Source organism: Bos grunniens, chromosome 5 (assembly GCF_055505025.1).
Source record: "Bos grunniens cultivar Pamir isolate PY7600 chromosome 5, Bosgru_T2T1.0, whole genome shotgun sequence".
NCBI lineage: Eukaryota > Metazoa > Chordata > Mammalia > Artiodactyla > Bovidae > Bos > Bos grunniens.
The window spans coordinates 31,186,847-31,205,343 of record NC_141169.1 but is presented as its reverse complement, the minus strand read 5'-3'; the positions used below and the strand labels follow the sequence as shown (position 1 = coordinate 31,205,343).

Here is an 18,497-nt window from a genome sequence, read left to right as displayed (position 1 = left end):
AGGGAAAGGTCACACCATCAGACTTCTAAGAGAGCCCACATCTTTGGGGCCTAGGCTAGTCTTCCAGGATCCTTACCTTTTGGGTTTCAGGTCCAATTACTAGTTGACACCTTAGGAGAATGTGCTAATTATATTCTAATTCCTTTCCCTAATAACCCTCTTTTTTCACTTGACTTTGTCTTCACTCTCCTTCCCCCCTCTCAAACACACCAAAAGGTTGACCTTCCCATTCCTGAATCTTCCAGGTCTACAGGGCAGAGAGTTGACCTGATTCTGGGTCTCTGGTCCTCTGTTTTGGTCAATGTGTCTTTGAGCCACTTTCCCTTCTCTTGCTCTTCTTTAAACACAGGTTGTCCCTGGGAACCCTCTATATTTTTGTCTCTGCACCCCTCCTTGTGTCTCCAGGTTTAGGAATCTCTTCCAATTTTTTCCCCCTACATTTAGGGGTCTCTCTTTGTTTTTCTGAGGCTTCACCTCTGGGCATACCCAACGCAACAGTGAGACACATGGGGATGGGAAAGGGAGTAGAACTTCCTTCCTGCCCCCATCCAGAGGCGCCTGCAACCTAAGGATGGGTAGGTAATGCAGGGCCCGGCTATGGCCGGGTCGCTTCTCATTCAGGGCACAGGCACCTGGTCGATGCCCGGCTGTCCGCCCCTCTCCCCACCCCCAAGCCGCCCTCCTCCAAGCTCCCGCCCCCTCCGCCCGCCCGGAAAAGGCAAATTTGACATTTTTAAATCCCGAGCCTTGGAGGGATCGATGCGGCCCAGGGGCCCCGCCCGGGGTCGATATTCCTGATTGGGAAGCGGCCGCTGAGCCGAGCGCGTGTAAATCACCCGGACGGGGGGAGAGAGGGCGGGAGCCGACAGCTTCCCAGACGCTGGGAGCCACCAGAGGTTCCGGCCCGACCCCACCCCAGGGCAATGGAATGAGGAGACAGATAGGCCTCAGACCCGGAGACAAGCCCTCTCTTGGACTCCCGCCTCCCCCGCCCATCTCTAACTCTGTGGGCCGGCTCCGGTCTCGCTTCAGCGGCCGCCACCCTCCGTTGCCCCTGGAGCCGCCGGGGAGGCCGGTGTCGGAGCCAGCCATGCGGCGGCTTCTCTCTGGCCGCTCCCGCGGGGCCTGGGCTTCGGCGGCGGCTGTCACGAAGCCGACAGGCCGGGCCGGCCGGGAAGGGGAGGGTGGCGGGGGAGAGGTGGGGTGACGGCTGGCGCGGATATGGCTCACAGTGGGCGCGCAACAGATGTTTGCGGGATTGAGGGACAGCAAGGCGGCGTGGGCACCGCGCGGCGCTGAGCCGGGGCTGAAGGCGCGGGTGGGGGTTGGGGGCAGCCCAGACCTGTTGGGGGTGAGAATCTGGCCTTCTAGCGGGGGTGAGCAGGCACCCCTGGCGCTCAGGGGAGGCTGAGTTGGATAGACCACCCTCAACCCCGCCACCGGTCCGTGAACCAGGGTAGCAGAGAACAAAAGAGAATGGGGTTGAGAAGGCAAGTTCGGACCCCCCTACAGCCGCCTCCGCAGCTCCTACCCTCCAAGCCTCTCATCTCGCGGTTGGAGAAACCGAGGCAGCGGAGGCTGAGAAGGGTTAGGATGGTTAAAAGTGATGTCAGCCACGAGGCTGGGGGAAGCAACCAGAATTCCCGCGTGGGTCTCTGGATTCACCTACCCGCCCCGGGTCCTCTTGCGGCTAAATACACCGCCACGTTCCCCGTATCCCCACCCCCCGCCACCGCAGCTCAGACCCTTCCCTCCTGCTTCAGCTTGTCAGATCACCCACCCTCCCCGGCGCCAATCCCCACCTCGCGCCAGTTTATAGAACAACAATTTGGGGAAAACAATCCAGGCCGAGTGACGGCCCCGTAATTGTGACAAAGTGAGTGCGGGCGGCTGGAGAGCGCGCTCGGGCGGGAGCGCGGCGGGGCGAGGCGGAGGTAGGGGCGCCTCCAGTTTGCCCCCCACCCTCTCGTTCTCATTCAGGTCATCTCCCATCCCTCTCCTTGACTCTTCTCCAATTTTTCTTCTCTCGGCTCCTCGCGCCTCCCCTCCCTTGTTCCTCCATCGCTCTTTCCCTTTCCTCTCGGTAACTGCTCTTCTCCAGCCTCCGCCCCCCCACCCGCCCCGCCCCGCCCCGCCCCGCCCCGCCGCAGCCCCTCCCCCGGTGCGCTTTTCCCGCTCTCTCGCTTCTCGCTCTCTCCTCCGCCCTCCACTAGTTTCTTCATCTTTTCCTCGTGCCAGTCCCTCTTGGGACCCTGGCCCCAGCCTACAAATCCACTTCTCTCCCTCCCCAGTCCCGGCTTCCTGAGGTCGAGCCCTGAGCTTCCCTCCTGGGTCCCCACCTTCTGGGAGGCCTGCGCAGCCGGGCACACAGGGGGTTCCTCCCGCCCCAAAGCGACGGCCCCCAGGCCCAGGCGGCCTGCCTATCCCCTCCTACTCCCGTCGCTGCCTCTCCCACCCCTGTATCTGCGCCCGGAGCCAGTTTGTTTGTCCAGCGGCGGCCTCCGCCGCTCGAGCTGTTTGCGGAGCTTAGCGCGCCGCCGCGCAGTGCCGGCCCAATTAAGTCTCATTCATTATTCAGCGCCCCAGTGCTCCTGCGCCCAGCAGCTGGCGGCTCCAGCGTCACTTTGATGCCCCTCCCAGCCCTGGCCCCGCCGTGAGTCCTAGGGAGCAGACAGAGAGAGCTGCTTTCCCTCCTCGGACCGGGAAGAGGACTGAAGGGGCTGGGAATGTAGGAGGGAACAGAATCTGTCGACTGTGGGGAGGCAACAGGGGCAAGCCCTCCAGGCCCACCCCACCCCCAAGTCAAAGATGGGGAAACTTGAAGATCCATGCTTTTTCTTTACAGAGGAGGAAACAGGCGCCCCCCTCACCGCCCCCCCTGCCCGCCAAAGCCAAGGTCACGTAGCAGGGTTGGAGCCCACGACATTGAAATGAGGGGATCTTGCATCCCACTTCCATCCCAGCATTGAGGCGGGAGGACACCGCAGACTATTCTCCTGGTGGGAAGGCCCTCACCCCCATCTTTTTTTGCTCCTGGTTCTCTCTCGCGCCAAAGTCAGCGAGATACAGCTGACTTGGGGTTCCTGAGGGATTCTCAGGTCTCCGGCTTGGATCTAGATGTATTGCCCCTGACTGGTTGGCCTGGAGGCGGGGCAGTGAGGCAAACTTGAGGGGAGAGCCTCTCTCTGCAGCCTGTACCCTGGTGTCTCTGCCTTAGGCAAATTGGAAATGAAGCCATCCAAGGCAGTCTTGAACGGCAATGGAGTAGGGAGAGAGGACTGCAGCCTGAGGTAAGGGAGGAGCCACCCTCCCATTTGTGGGGGTGCAAAGCGGTGACCGAGGGCTTCTTTTTGCTTTTATAGGCCCCCCAACCCGCCCCGCCTCGCCCTAGGCTGCTTTGCCCCAGCATCTAGACAAGGTGAATCTGGGGATCCGCCCGACACCTCCCGTCCGCAAGCGGCAGCGCCACCTGGTGGTCGTCCTGTAGTAATGTAGGCGCTCTTGGCCTGGGGTGGGCGCTGCGCCAGCCGGGTTGAGCCTGGGGAGGCGGAATACGCCAGAAAAACCTAAAATGAAGTTTACCGGAGAGGGCAGGCGAGCGAAGCCCCAGCCTGAACGGTGATCCCTAGGGGCGAGGGAGGGCCTTGAGGAGGAGGGGCCTGGCCAGGACGGCCCAACTTCCGTTGACACAGCAAACGCTGAAAGACAAAGTCCACTTGGATGAATGAGAGGGGCCATTTTGACTGTGGTCAAAGGAAATGTCTGATCTGGGAGCCGAGGTACCCAGGTACAGCTGCTCACCGTGGGACTAGCGGGTACTGGCTGGTGGGCCTGAGCCCCACAATATGGAGGGACTTTACAAGTTTTTCCTGGAAGGCGGTGGTTGAAATGTGAGGTGCCTGGGTCCAGGTCAAAATGTAGCTTTCTAGAGCTGGAGGGAACTCAGGACCTCTTTCAAGTTTGTCTTTTGTCAAGATTTCTTGGTCTGGAGAGATGGGAGGCTGGAGAAGGGCTAAAATCTCCGCCAGGGGTCTGTGGGCAGCCACAGTCCGAGTTGAGGTGGGGAGGGGTTGTATGGTAGGGGACTTTAAAAGTTGTATAGGAACTTTCCAGGGATAGTGTATTCATTTTTATTCACTCACCCCCACCCGCAAACCATGAGTCCTCCAGGAGGTAGGTGGCCTGAGGGGAGGTCTGCCATTTAAGCATACCCTTTTTTTTCCCCTGTGCTGAGTTCTCATTTACTCTACCGAAAGCACTTAAAACTTCTCCTCTAAATTTGGAGTCATTGTGGTTGTAAAGAACAGAGATGAGATTCTAGACCTAAGGATATGGGAGAGCTACCCAGGGACACTCAGGAAGAGCTGGACTTGACTAATACTGGAAGAAGTGTTACTGTGTTGGGGCCTGGACATAATCTTATGACTGCTTTTTCCCATGTCTTAGGGTCTAAGGATAAATCTGGGGCCATGACTGCCATGATTCTCACAGACGACTCCAGATTTCTGCATTCTAGGCAACGGCAGGTGCCACTGGACTTACTGTGAGACCCTTTTCCTAGAGGATGGCCAAGGGCCTCCTAATGACTTACACCCTCTGGGCTGTAGGGGGCCCTGCTGGTCTCCACCACCTATACCTGGGACGAGACAGCCATGCACTGCTCTGGATGCTTACCCTGGGGGGGGGTGGTCTAGGCTGGCTCTGGGAATTCTGGATGCTCCCAAGCTTTGTTGCTCAGGCCAACAGGGCCCAGGAGCAGAGGCAGGGCTCAGGAAGGGGGACACCCCCTCTAAGTCTCATTCGCTTTGTTGCCCAGATGATAGTGGGCATGTATTTTGGCCTTGTGGCTCTCATTAGCCTTTCCTTCATGGCCAGCTTCTATATTGTGGGCCTCCCACTGGCAGTTGGCTTAGGGGTCTTGCTGGTGGCTGCCATTGGCAACCAGACATCAGACCTAAAGAACACTCTAGGGGCAGCATTTCTTACTTCACCTATCTTCTATGGCCGCCCCATAGCCATCCTGCCCATCAGCTTGGCTGCCAGCATCACAGCCCAGAAGCATCGCCGCTACAAACCCTCAGTTGGGTCAGAGACGCTCAGCGTGCGGCTCTACCGCCTGGGCTTGGCTTACCTTGCTTTCACAGGCCCGTTAGTGCACAGTGTCCTCTGCCACACAGCTGTCACCCTCAGCTATGTGGCAGATACTCTTGGCTCCTTCTTGAGTTGGTTCAGCTTCTTCCCCCTCCTTGGGCGCCTTTTGGAGTCTGTCCTCCTTCTGCCTTTCCGAGCCTGGAAGCTGCTGGTAGGAGATCATGGCATCAGCAGCAGCTACTTCCAAGAGTGGGAGAAGCTCTATGAGTTTGTTCACAGTTTTCAGGATGAGAAGCGTCAGCTGGCTCTCCAGGTAAGGTTTCTTCCCTCTCATTGCTGTCTAAGATGGCTCCAGAAGTTAGACTAAGTCTCACTGGAGCTGGTGTGGAGGTACTGTTTTCATGTCTGCTGGGTCAGACCCCAGAAGGGTATCTTGGCTTCTTTGGGCTAATAAGGAGTGGGAAAAGATATATGTATATTATTTTCTTTTTACTGAGGTATAATATGTATATAAAGTACACTAATTTTGTGTAGATACCTATGTAACCACCACTCAGATGAAGGTATGGAATATTTCCACGATTAAGAAGGTTCCTTTGGGACTTCCCTTCCAGTCCAGTCATTAAGACTCTGAGCTCCCTTTGCAGGGGTCATGGGTTTGACCCCTGGTCAGGGAACTAAGATCCTGTATGCTGCACAGTGCAGCCAAAAAAAACAAAACAAAAAAGATTCCTTCATGCCCCTTCCCAATCTATACTCCTTTCCTGGGAAAGAATCTGTATTCAGACATCTATTACCATAGATTAATTTTGCCCATTCTTGGGCTTCATATAAATGGGATCATCCAGGGTGTACTCTTTTGTGTCTGAGTTCTTTCATTCGACATTATGTTTGTGAAATATACTCATACACGGGATTATAAATTGTTTTCATAGTTGTTTGATGTCCCATTGTGTGAATATACCACAATTTATCTATCCATTCTATTGTCAGTGAACATTTGGATTGTTTTCAGTTTGGGGCTATTCAGAATAAAGCTGCTGCAAACCCTCTTGTACATGATATGCTTATTTTGCATATATGTAAGAAGGAGACCTTGTCAAGGATGCCAAGTTCCAGGTTGGAAAATGGGCATCTGTGATTAATAGCAAATCCTGGTTCTTGCCATGAGATCTAGAACTTGTCCATGTTTCAGAAGGTTGGAATTCTAATCTGAGGCTCTCTGCCTTTCCTGCCAGCAAGTGGAAGCCAATTCTAGCCTGGTTTAGGAAGGTAGCAAGGAGAGGCCCAGGAGCCCTGACAACTTATGAGGTTCTAATTTGTTAGCTTCTGTTTCCCTAAGGTTTTTGGTCTCTCAGAGGGGGCAACAAATGAAGAAATACATGGCAGATACCGGGAGCTAGTGAAGACCTGGCACCCTGACCACAATCGGTACCAGATGGAGGAAGCTCAGAGGCGCTTCCTGGAGATCCAGGCTGCGTATGAAGTCCTGAGGCAGCCCAGGAAGCCCAGGGAATCCTGGAGGTGGGAAGAAACTTCCTTCTGAGGCTGGACTAGCAGAGTTGGATCGCTTGTCCCAGCACACTTTGGCCCAGTGAGGCAGCCCATCCCCATCAGTGTAAAAGAAACTGTCATTTGCAGTGTGTGCTCCTCTGTCAGTCATGTCTGATGCTTTGTGACCCTATGGACTGTAGCCCGCCAGGCTTCTCTGTCCATGGGATTTCACAGGCAGGATTATTGGAGTGGGTTGCCATTTCCTTCTCCAATCACTTGCAGTAGAGATGAGAAAACCTTAAAGAGGTGAGAAAACTATTGTGATTTTGAATTTCTGAATTATTGGCTATTGTAGTCCTGACTTTTTTCTTAATCCACATAGTGAAATGAAAGACATTATAAAACCAATAAAATATCTTTTAGAGACTAGACCACTTGATTTCACCTCTGGTATATTGATAGATCATGGAGGAGGTTTACTTAACTTTCTTTTTTTTATGTGCAAACCACCAAGTGAGGTGATTGAAGGAAAATATAAGGGTTCTAATACTTCACAAGATGTCCTGTGGCAAAAGGGATTTGATCTATTCTGTGGACTACCAAGGTGTAAGACTGGGGTTAAGTTTGAAAAGGCTGGAATTCTAATCTTTTCAGGAAAATATTTTAATTCCCCTTATAGGAGAACTTTTTAGAAGCTGTACTTTTTCAAAGAAGGAACAAGCTGCTGTGAGGTAGGGGCTAATCCCCCATCACAGACCCTTCTACTTGGAATATTGTGGTGAACCTTCAAACTTAACACAAGTGGTTGGACTGGCTGAATTGTCAGGTCTGCTTGGAACTTGGGATTTGATTTTGAGCTATACACCCTGCTCCCTAGTCATTTACAGTCTGGTGGGGGATAATAACACAGGTACACCTATCAAAGTCCACCTTATTCTATCTTTTGAACTGTGTCCTAAGAGGTGTAAATAGAATGTGTTAGAAAATTGCAGAAGGGATAGATGATACTGTTTTATGGGGACTCATGGGAAAATTCATGATTTTGTATTTCATATGGAAATGGCACCCCACTCCAGTACTCTTGCCTGGAAAATCCCATGGACCGAGGAGCCTGGTAGGCTACAGTCCATGGGGTCGCAAAGAGTTGGACACGACTGAGCGACTTCACTTTCACGCCTTTGTGGGGACTTTGGGGAAACCCTAGGGAACCAACAGCTTGAACATCTCAAGGGGGCCTTAACTCATTCCCAGTTGTAGAAGGAACAGCCCAGGATGCCTCAGTTTGAAGAGGAAGACTGGAGATCAGGAACATGATAGTAAAATCGTGTACTTTTTCTCCAGCTTTCTTTATTTGTGTGTACCATCCTCACACTTTCCTTTATCTGAAAGTTAACTCTGAGGAGTATATGTGCTTTTAAAAAGCAGAATTACTTTGGCTTGTATTCCCTACTGATTAAAAAAATGGCCCAATCAATTGAGAGGAATGAAATTTATAGATGTTTCTTTTTTCATCCATATATATAAAATACTAGCCAGTGAATTTATGTACTACAATTTTAAGACCAAATTTAACTTTCACACATTTTTCTTTTACTTTTTTGTTTGTTTTTTGAGGTCGGAATTGCTTTTTTTGGGGTGAGTTCGGCAGGCCTACCGTGGTCAGGTTAGTGTTCTTCCCTCGGAGGCAGCCAAAGCTTGCTGCCTCCTCCTGCCACCTACCTGAGTTAGTGGAACATGCAAAGCTCAGAGGAGCCGCCAGGGCCTGGGGCCGATGGAACAAGAGCGGGTGGCACCAGCTGGGCTGCCTCAGTCAGCACGGACCGCCCAGGTGGCATCCTGAGCCCACATGGGGGCTGAGGCTCCCTGGGAGAGGCAGGCAGTCAGGCAGGCAGCACCCCAGAGTTGGGGGCCCACAGGCCTTAGGGGGCGCCGGGCTCACAGTAAGCAGAGGTCTGCAGGATCCCAGCCATACCTGGCCAGCACGCCAGAGAGCTGGGCAGAGCCTTTCACCAGAAGGGTCTGTCTCCTACCCTAGGTCTGGGTCCTTGGGGCCTGAGGGACACAGAAGGCACTTACTAGGTGAGGCTGGAAGGCTGAAGCCAGAGGCCTGGGGTCTTGGGGGCCTGGATGGGGGCCTTCATCTTCCCTGAGGAAGGCGCTTCCTGAGCAGCCTAGGAGATTTGCAGCACGGCCTGCAAATCAGCAGGTTGGTCCTGGAGACCTGAGAGTAGCTAGTCCAGAAGGGCGGGCCGGGCGGGAAGAACCTTTCCCAGAGGGATCCTTGGGTAGATGCGAGGGCTAAATTGTTTAATTTACTCAAATGTTTCATCATATCAAGTTATTTTTCTTTTTTTTGTCATTATTTTTTATTGAAGTGTAGTTAATTTACAATGTCACACTTTTTAAAATTAATTAATTATTTCTTTTTGGCTACACTGTCTTCATTGCCGTGAGAGGGCTTTGTCTAGCTGCGGTGCCTGGGCTTCTCATTGCGGTGGCTTCTCTTGTTGCAGGGCACTGGCTGTAGGCATGTGGGCTCTAGAATTTGGGCTCAGTAGTTGTGACTCACAGGGCTAAGTTGCCCTGAGGCATGTGGAACCTTCACAGACCAAGTATTGAACCCATGTCCTTAACCACTGGACCCCCAGGGAAGTCCTGTCACACCTTTTTAAAGTGGCCAAAAAATTAATGTATGTATTTTCTTTGAAAAACACAATTTCTCAAATTATCACGTGGAATTTTAATAAGCCATTTTCATAAGCTATTGGTAATTTATTAACATGATATGTAGTACTACATCTGTAAAATGTAAATATATTAAAAATAGTCTATAAGGAAAAAGAGACAAAAGAGTGATTGGGGCTTTACTTGATTTGGAAAATTATTTTACTATTCTCAAATTTTCTTATGAGTTTTTGTTACAAAAATATATTTCAGTTTATTTAAATGAGAGCTATTTATGAGCAGTTTGTATTTTTTCCACAGGAGCAATGCTACAATAAATACCTTTAAACGTGTACTGGGACTTCCCTGGTGGTCCAGTGGTTGAGAATCTGCCTGCCAGTGCAGGGCACACGGGTTTGATCCTTGGTCCAGGAAGATCCCACATACCTCAGGGCACCTAAGCCTGTTTGCCACGACTACTGAGTCCATACTTCCTATAGAAGAGAGAAGCCTGTGCACCACAACTAGAGAAGAGTTCCTGCTGGCCACAACTAGAGAAAGCCCAAGCACAGCAAGGAAGACCCAGCTCAGCCAGAAAAAATAAATAAACATGTGTGCTGCTGCTTTTTGCTTTTCTGAGGCTAGATTCCAATAAGTGATAAAGTGGGATCAAGCAGAATATATGTTTTAATACCTTGATTGCTATTATATCAGGTTACTTTTGGAAAAGACTAACAATCTACACTTTTACCCGCAGTACAAGTAGTCCTTTCTTTGTTACTGGTATGTACTGTTACCTCTTTGCAATTTTTTGCCAAGATGATGGGTGAGAGATAGTATCTGATGACTTCAATTTGCCTTTCTGTGATTTCTAGTGAAGGTCAGTATCTTCACACATTTTAAACAATTTGTTTTGTTTTGTTTGTTTGTTTTAATTTTGGCTGTGCTGCCACTGCAATGAGCAGCCCTTGCACTGCAACAGAGTAGCCCCTGCCGGCTGCGACTATTAATAGTAGAAAGCCCACCTGCAGCCAAAAATAAATAAGAAGAATCTTTCCCTTTTAGTGGGAAGCACTGTTTGGTTAAACCATCTTTGGATTTCATCTTCGCTCTTGTCCTAGCCTGTGAGCTGGTACTGAAATTGAGTGCTTGCCAGAACCAGGCTACCTACCTACCCCCAGTGGACATTTAGATATTCATGTATCTAATGGTGTAGCCCAGCCATTTTTTGAAAATAAAGAAATGGCACAAGTCACATGAATTTGGAACCTCTGGAAGAAAATTCTGCTTTGCCACCAACCTGGAATTAGAGACCAATTAGTCTCAGCACTAAGACTTTTCTGAGAATGTACTTCCTAAAGACCCTGACATAGTGAAAATCAGCTGAAAATAGAAATTCACTATGAAATAATTATTTTTAAAAAACCAACTAAGATATTAGCAGGTGAGAGATCTTTTTTTCTCTACCTGAGTTGATGTAAATGAAATCCAATGATGTTGTATTCTCCCACTCCTACAAATAAAAGTGTACAGAACCTTTAAAAAGTTGGAAGCAAACTGAGAAAGCCTCTCCCCCAAGTACTCATCTAGTGCAGTGCAAGGTCTAGAGATGACCCAGAGATGACCATCTTCCCAGAGATGACCATTCTGGCTTCTGAATTAATTGGAAATCCCATATGTGTCCCACCTTTTGGGCATCCTTAATTGCTGTTCTTTTTTAAACATTTTATTTATTTTTTAATTGAAGGATAATTGCTTTACAGAATTGTGTTGTTTTCTGCCAAACATCAACATGAATCAGCCATAGGTATTTTGTTGTTCTTTTATTGCACTGAAATTTGCTTCCCTGAAATTTCTTTCTAGATTTCCCAATTCTTGTTACAAAGAATAAAAGCCTTTAAGAAACCTTAAAAAAAAAAAAAATATATATATATATATATATATATTTATTTATTTATTCACTTATTTGGCTGTACCAGGTCTTAGTTGCACCATGCAAACACTTAGTTGCAGCATATGGGATCTAGTTCCCCAACCAGGGATCAAACCTGGGGCCCCCTGCATTGGGAGTGAGGAGTCTTAACCACTAGACCACCAGGGAAGTTCCAGAAACTCTTTCTTGATAAGAACTTGCCCTTCCCTTCATGTCCCTCTAAATTTTCCCTTTTCTAGATTAAACATTGTCTTGTTTAAGGATGCACTGTAGTTTGATAGAAAGAGATGGATGAAGTGAGAAGATGGGGTTTTCCTTCTGCCTCTTGCATGACCAGCCTGCTGACTTAGAATGAGCCACTTTACCATTATGGGCCTCAGTTTTTTCTCTGTTAGGTGAGGAAGTTGAATTTAGATAACCTTTAAGATTGCTTTCAACACTGGATTCTGGGTTTCCAACTGTTTGGATGAGGCTTGTGTTAAATAGTTTGGTTTCACATCTCTCTGCCCTCTTGTGGACACTGTCGTGGAAAAAAAATAAAATATTTACTTGCTCAAAGAACAATATCATGGCCACCCCCCAATCAAAAATTCACCTGTATCAAACTCTGTTTTCATTTATTCATGTTCTCTTTTAGTCCTCATCCATAAATGTACATATTGTATCAGGGATATAGTCTTATAGTCTTTCCCTTCCCTAAATCATAGGCATTGATATATATTACTAGGAAGATGTCATATGTATGTAAATATTTTTTTACTGAGCTATAATTCACATACCATAAAATTTACCCTTTTAAAGTATACAATTTAGTGATTTTTAGTATATTTATAAGGTTGTAAAGTCATCAACACTGACTCCAGACCATTTTAAACCACCTTAAAACAAAATCCCATACCTATTACAATTCTCTCCTCTCACCAGACCCTGGCAACTACTAATCTACTTTCTGTCTCTATAGGTTTGCCTATTCTGGACCTTTTAAGCAAATAGAATCATACAATGTTTCCTTTTGTGTCTGGCTTATTTCACTTAGTATACTATTTTCAGGATTCATCCATGTTGCAGCATGCATTATTATTATTCTATATTTTTACTTTTTTTCAAATAGCATAATTATACTTTAATGCTATGTAATATTCCCTTCTTGGGAGACATTTAATATATATATATATATATATATATATATTTGCTGATACATATTTGTTGTTATAAAGAATGCTGCATCAATATTTTCATGTTTCTAATTCATCTATTCTTTTGAATTATTTCAGAATAAATTCCCATGGGTGGGATTACTGGGTCAAAGGGTATGAACATTTTTATGACTGTTGTCAATATTGCTCTTAAATTGTGGTGCCCAGAACTAAATGCAATTCTCAGATGTGTTCAGACAGAACAAGGTACTGTGGAGCTATTAAGTTCTCAAGGTCTGGACAATATATCATCCTTTATATCAAGCAGTCTAAGAATTTATTAGCTTTTTTGGAGGGGGGTGGTTTCTCATGGAGCTTATAGCCAGCTAAGGCCCTTAGGACTTTTCCTAGGCACTGTGTCTTCAAGCTGAGTTTTCATCTACTCTGGGACTTAGGAGGCTTTTGAGGACTCCCTGGCTGGAATTTAGTATTTCTTTGTTTTCTTTTTTTCTCTAACAGTGAGTGTGTGGCCCTAACAAGCCAGCAGGTCTGGGTTTATTGCAGTATTCGATGAGAACTGCAGATGGCGCCTTAAGGCTGTCACAGGGTAAATTATGTCCCTTCACTTTTTTTTTTTTTTTAAGAATCTAGTGGTGGTACCTCCTTCAGTTCAGTTCAGTTCAGTTGCTCAGTTTTGTCCAACTCTTTGCGACTCCATGGACTGAAGCACACCAGGCTTCCCTGTCCTTTACCAACTCCCGGAACTTACTCAAATTCACGTCCATCAAGTCAGTGATGCCATCCAACCATCTCATCCTCTGTCGTCCCCTTCTCCTCCTGCCTTCAGTCTTTCCCAGCATCAGGGTCTTTTCCAATGAGGTGGCCAAAGTATTGGAGTTTCAGCTTCAGCATCAGTCCTTCCAATGAATATTCAGGACTGATTTCCTTTAGGATGGACTGGTTGGATCTCCTTGCAGTCCAAGGGACTCGCAAGAGTCTTCTCCAACACCACAGTTCAAAAGCATCAATTCTTCAGCCTTCAGCTTTCTTTGTAGTCCAACTCTCACATCCATACAGGACTACTGGAAAAACCATAGCTTTGACTAGATGGACCTTTGTTGGCAAAGTAATGTCTCTACTTTTTAATATGTTGTCTAGGTTGGTTATAGCTTTTCTTCCAAGGAGCAAGTGTCTTTTAATTTCATGGCTGCAGTCACCATCTGCAACTAAGTACCTCCTTAGTCGGTTCATTACCGGAGTTCAGTCCCCTCCCTTTGTTGGGAAGGTTAGAGAAACTGAACTTCAAATTAAATGTTTTGTAGATGTCATTTGATCTTTTGAGAAACTCTGGGGGTAATCTCAGAGCTTTGCTTGAACACAAATTTCATGCCCCTGCTTTGGTTTTTGAAGTTCATATCCCAAGAAGCTGATTTTTTGGCTTCTCTTCATATTCCTTGCCATCTCTTCCTCTTAGTGGCAAGGGATTGAAACTCGTTCAGTTAACAGGTTTTGTTTGTTTAGCTCAGGTGGGTTCTAACAACAAATGCAGAAAAATTACCTAGGGTTCCCGCTAAATGAGGTTATATTTCAATAATTTATTGCTTTCTTCATTTTCCTTTCTTCCCAATTCTCTTTTTCTCCACCTTTCCTCCATCTGCTACTTGCAAACTATTATATTAATAATTTTCAGCAAGACCTTGGATTTCCTGGATTTAAACTTCACTGATAAGTTTCAACAGAATAGAGCAGTGCCCTTTGTGGGAAGAGTTGGAAGGGAATGATTTTAAAACCCATTCTGTGCCAGACCTTAATTCCATTTTGGGATAAGAAGGGTTGCAGGGAACATCCTCTGCTGGGCAGTGACTAACTTAGCATGAGAGCCTGGCTTTGCAAGCATCACTTAAAGGGACATTTTTCTGACCATCAATAGGTCAGGCGCCTTTCAAATGAATTACTGTCAGGAAAGGAATGGGAAGCGTATAGAGGAAATCTAGGTGTCGTCTATTCATGTATTTCCCAGTCACAGATCTGAGGGCCACTGAGGCTCATGTTACTCCCCCGCTTCTCCTTCCTACCTATAATTACCAGTTTGAACTTGGCTTCTCTTTTTAAAAAAAAGATTAAATTTTATTTATTTATTTATTTTCGGCCGTGCTTGGTCTGTGTTGCTACACACAGGCTTTCTGAAGTTGCGGATGGTGGGGGTGGGGCTACTTTCTGGTTGGGGTGTGAGGGCTTCTCACTGCAGTTGCTTCTCTTGCGGAGCACAGGCTCTAGAGTGCAGGCTCAGTAGTTGTGGTGCACAGGCTTAATTGCCTTGCAGCATGTGAAATCTTCCTGGACCAGGGACAAGCCTGTGTCCCTGGCAGGTGGGTTCTTAACCAGTGGACTACCAGAGAAGTCCATTGGCTTCTCTTGCTATCTTCCCTTTCATTCCTGGGGTCCACAATAAAGAGTGTATTTACTGCTTTTCTATGTAATTTGAGTTGAAAGCACTTGCTCATTTTATATTGTGTGACTGGGAACTCTTAGCAGTCGACTTTTTTTGTACAGCCAAGAGACTGATCACTTCAGACCCATCTCCCTTCAAACTCTAATTCTCTGCCATCAGTGTGTTTCTTGTTCTCATGTTCATGTCTTTGCTGATGTCAGTCTTCTGTAATTCTTTTTCTCCTCTGCTAATCCAAATCTTTATACTTCTTTTATGATCCAGCTTAAGGTCTATCTCTAAATGATGCCTTCACTGATTAGGTCCATCTCCAGTAATCTTTCCTCTTTGAATTCCTTCAGAATTCGTGTCCACTTTGTACTGTTCTATCAAGCATTTTCTTACATGTTGCCATATAATCATTCTGTATCTCATGTTTTTGAGTCTGGTCTCTTTGACTGTACTGAAGGACTGTTGTTCAGTTGCTAGGTCGTGCCCAACTCTTTGTGACCCCATGGACTGCAGCATGCCAGACTCCCCTGTCCTTTACTGTCTCCTGAAGTTTGCTCAGATACATGTCCATTGAGTTGCTGATGCTATCTAACCATCTCATCCTCTGCCAACCCCTTCTCCTTTTACCTTCAATCTTTCCTAGCATCAGGGTCTTTTCCAATGAATCAGCTGTTCGCATTGGGTGGCCAAAGTATTGGAGCATTAGCATCAGTCCTTCCAATGAATATTCAGGGTTGATTTCCTTTAAGATTGACTGGTTTGATCTCCTTGCTGTCCAGGGGACTTTCAAGCGACTTGTCCAGCACTACAATTTGAAAGCATCTATTCTTCGGCACTCCTCCTTCTTTATGGTCCAACTCTCACATCCGTACATAATTACTCGAAAAATCATAGCTTTGACTATATGGGACTTTGTTGGCAAAGTGATGTCTCTGCTTTTTAATATACTGTCTAGGTTTGTCATAGCATTCCTTCCAAGGAGCAAGCATCTTGTAATTTCATGGCTGTTGTCACCATCTGCAGTCACTATCTGCAGTGATTTTGGAACCCAAGAAATTAAAATCAGTCACTGCTTTCACTTTTTGCCCATCTATTTGCCATGAGGTGATGGGACTGGATGTCATGATCTTAGTTTTTTGAAAGTTGAGTTTTAAGTCAGCTTAAAACTGGCTTCACTCTCCTCATTCACACCCATCAAAAGGCTCTTTAGTTTCTCTTCATTTTCTGCCATTAGAGTGGTATCATATGCATATCTGAGGTTGTTGATATTTCTCTTGGAAATCTTGATTCCAGCTTGTGATTTATTCAGCCTAGCATTTTGCATGATGTACTCTGTATATAAGTTAAATAAGTAGGGTGACAATATACAGTCTTGTTGTACTCCTTTCCCCAAAATTTTCAACCAGTCCATTGTTCCATGTCCAATTCTGTTGCTTCTAGACCCTCATACAGGTTTCTCAGGAGACAGTTAACATGGTCTGGTATTCTTATCTCTTTAAGAATTTTCCACAGTTGGTTGTGATCCACATAGTCAAAGGCTTTAGTGTAATCAATGTAGATGTAGATGTTTTTCTGGAATTCCCTTGTGTTCTCTCTGATCCAGCAAATGTTGGCAATTTGATGTCTGATTCCTCTGCCTCTTCTAAACACAGCCTGTACATCTGGAAGTCCTTGGTTCACACACTGCAGAAGCCTAGCTTGAAGGACAGAAGGACTATCTTCCCTCAATGCAAGTAACAGGACCTTTACTAAATATGCTAAATTTCTGTTTAAGGGAGTTTGGGTTTTTTTGAGCATGAGCCACCCATTCGTTTTGCTTGGCGCTGCAATAGACCTTCCTCTCCTACAAACAAACCCCTGCTATTTAACAATTGAGGCTTGATGTCCTTGTTTGTTAAATGAGGACAGTGATGCTTGCCTCACAGGGATGTTGAGACATTCGGATAAGATGTGTTGAGGGCACTTTATAAACTCTAAAACATTTTACAGAGGGTGGCATTATCACTTTTTAAAAAATGGTGACAGACTGTATAGATGAAAGAACATGCTAAAATTCCATGAATGAACTTACAGTAAAGCAGTATTAGTTATATTTTTCTTACATAGAAACAAATTCACTAGAGATCAATTTCAAATTTTTAATGAACCTGCAACTGTTTCAAATCTGAGTTTTGGTTCTGACATTGTCACTAATTTTGTGATATAAGGATTCAACCTTTGATAATTTAAGGCTCTAAACATCTGATACACAATTGAATTTTGGTATGTTACCCATGTCTTTGAACCTCAGTTTTGTTATATATAAAACAGGAAATTCCAACCTAATCAAATCCTTCTAGTAGAATCTTATAGAGTGGATGTTCAAAGAAACATTAATCCTACACAGAAGTCTCCTGGGTAAAAAAAGTTTCCTTGGGGGAAAGCTGCATACTATATACTGCATTCCCTTCAATATTAAAAAAACACATTACCATATTAAATGCTCCTGGAAGGAAACTAATTTATTTTGAATTTTTCAAAATTAATTTTTATTGGAGTATAGTTGCTTTACAATAAACCAATTTATTTTGATTTTACCAAGCCTTTCCCAAACTCATTTGGACCTGGAATAGTTTTTTTAGATAACATCTATTCAGCATGCACAAAACTACGTTTCTAAGACACACAGTGTGGGCTACCAACATGAATATTCTTAGGGATCAGAGGTAGTCCAAGCAAAGGGAAAAGTACACCCTGATGAGATATTCTCTGCTGGTCTTCATGCTTGTTGTGGTTTGTGGCATCAGCTTTAGTCATCAGAGACTTTAACCTCTTTTTCCCCCCTAATAAAAACATGGAATCTGACAATCAGTCACTTCGGATATAGAATATCGACTCAAAGAAAAACATGCTAAAATTTCTAATCACAAGGGTCTATTGGAAAATATATTAAATTAGGTCATGTTAATTTTTGCAGCATATATCTGCCAAGGTGACGATTGCATCGTGGTTTATCTTTAGTTCTAATTTGCCTCAGTCATTAGGTAACCTGGGATAAATCATTTCCCTTAAGGCTGAACTAAGATATATGGATGTTTTTTCTAAATAGTCTTCTGTTGTAATCCTTAGCAGTTATTCTAATCATTTTAAAAATTTGGTTGTTTTTGTGGTTTCTTCAGAGTAGGTCACAGTATTATATATTGAATTTATTACAGGATTTCCTTTCTTCCAATATAATTAGTAGATTTTAAACAATTTGCCACTGTTTTAAAGCAGGCAATGATCACTTAATTGTGTACCATATAAAGTGAAAACTGTATATGTAGTATAAAGAACAATGATAAAATTAATCTTTATAGCCCAGGTAAAAGGTATTTTTGAAGCATTTGTTCAGTATCCTTTGAGAGAGGTTGAGTGCTGCATGGAAAAAGATGGGCCATGAGTTTCAGTACCCCTCTTGCAAATTCCACTCAGTAAAACAATGCTCTACGTGACCCACACGTCTGGGAGAGCCGTTAGTTTTTGAGTTAAATCCTTGTGAAGAGCCTACACCTCCTGTCACCCCAGGGACTTGGCAAACTATTCCTTTCAAACACACTCAGCACTCTCGCTTAGAGGAGATATGATTCCATCTCATTCAGTGTCCAGTGATGTTTTGACAGCTCTCATAGATCTGGCCTAGGCATGCTCCTCTATCCACCCCCCTTCTAAGTGGGATATCCACATATAAAAACTCTCTTGCATTAGACCACAGGTTCTT

The 18,497-nt window shown here is 45.7% G+C and overlaps 1 protein-coding gene across 2 annotated transcripts; it reads left to right on the top strand.

Annotated features, from left to right (window-relative positions):
- The first annotated feature begins 3,661 nt into the window (after positions 1-3,661).
- DNAJC22 (DnaJ heat shock protein family (Hsp40) member C22) lies at positions 3,662-9,862 on the top strand. 2 transcript variants are annotated; one of them, XM_086403850.1, is made up of 4 exons: positions 3,662-3,787; positions 4,447-5,404; positions 6,434-6,615; positions 9,571-9,862. In XM_086403850.1, exons 2-4 carry the CDS (start codon positions 4,565-4,567, stop codon positions 9,632-9,634), a joined length of 1,086 nt encoding a protein of 361 aa, XP_086259976.1. In that variant the 5' UTR covers positions 3,662-3,787; positions 4,447-4,564; the 3' UTR covers positions 9,635-9,862. The 2 variants fall into 2 exon arrangements, with proteins under 2 accessions (XP_086259976.1, XP_086259977.1); XM_086403851.1 differs by having other exon boundaries at positions 3,740-3,815.
- The last annotated feature ends 8,635 nt before the right edge of the window (positions 9,863-18,497 follow it).

What these genes read in the sequence shown, in the direction of transcription:
- DNAJC22 (XM_086403850.1), top strand. Translation starts at nt 4,565, where the DNA reads ATGGCCAAGGGCCTCCTAATGACTTACACCCTCTGGGCTGTAGGGGGC. An exon ending in AGCGTCAGCTGGCTCTCCAG is followed by an intron (nt 5,405 to 6,433) that starts GTAAGGTTTCTT and finishes TGTTTCCCTAAG; the next exon opens with GTTTTTGGTCTCTCAGAGGG. An exon ending in AAGCCCAGGGAATCCTGGAG is followed by an intron (nt 6,616 to 9,570) that starts GTGGGAAGAAAC and finishes TTTTTTCCACAG; the next exon opens with GAGCAATGCTACAATAAATA.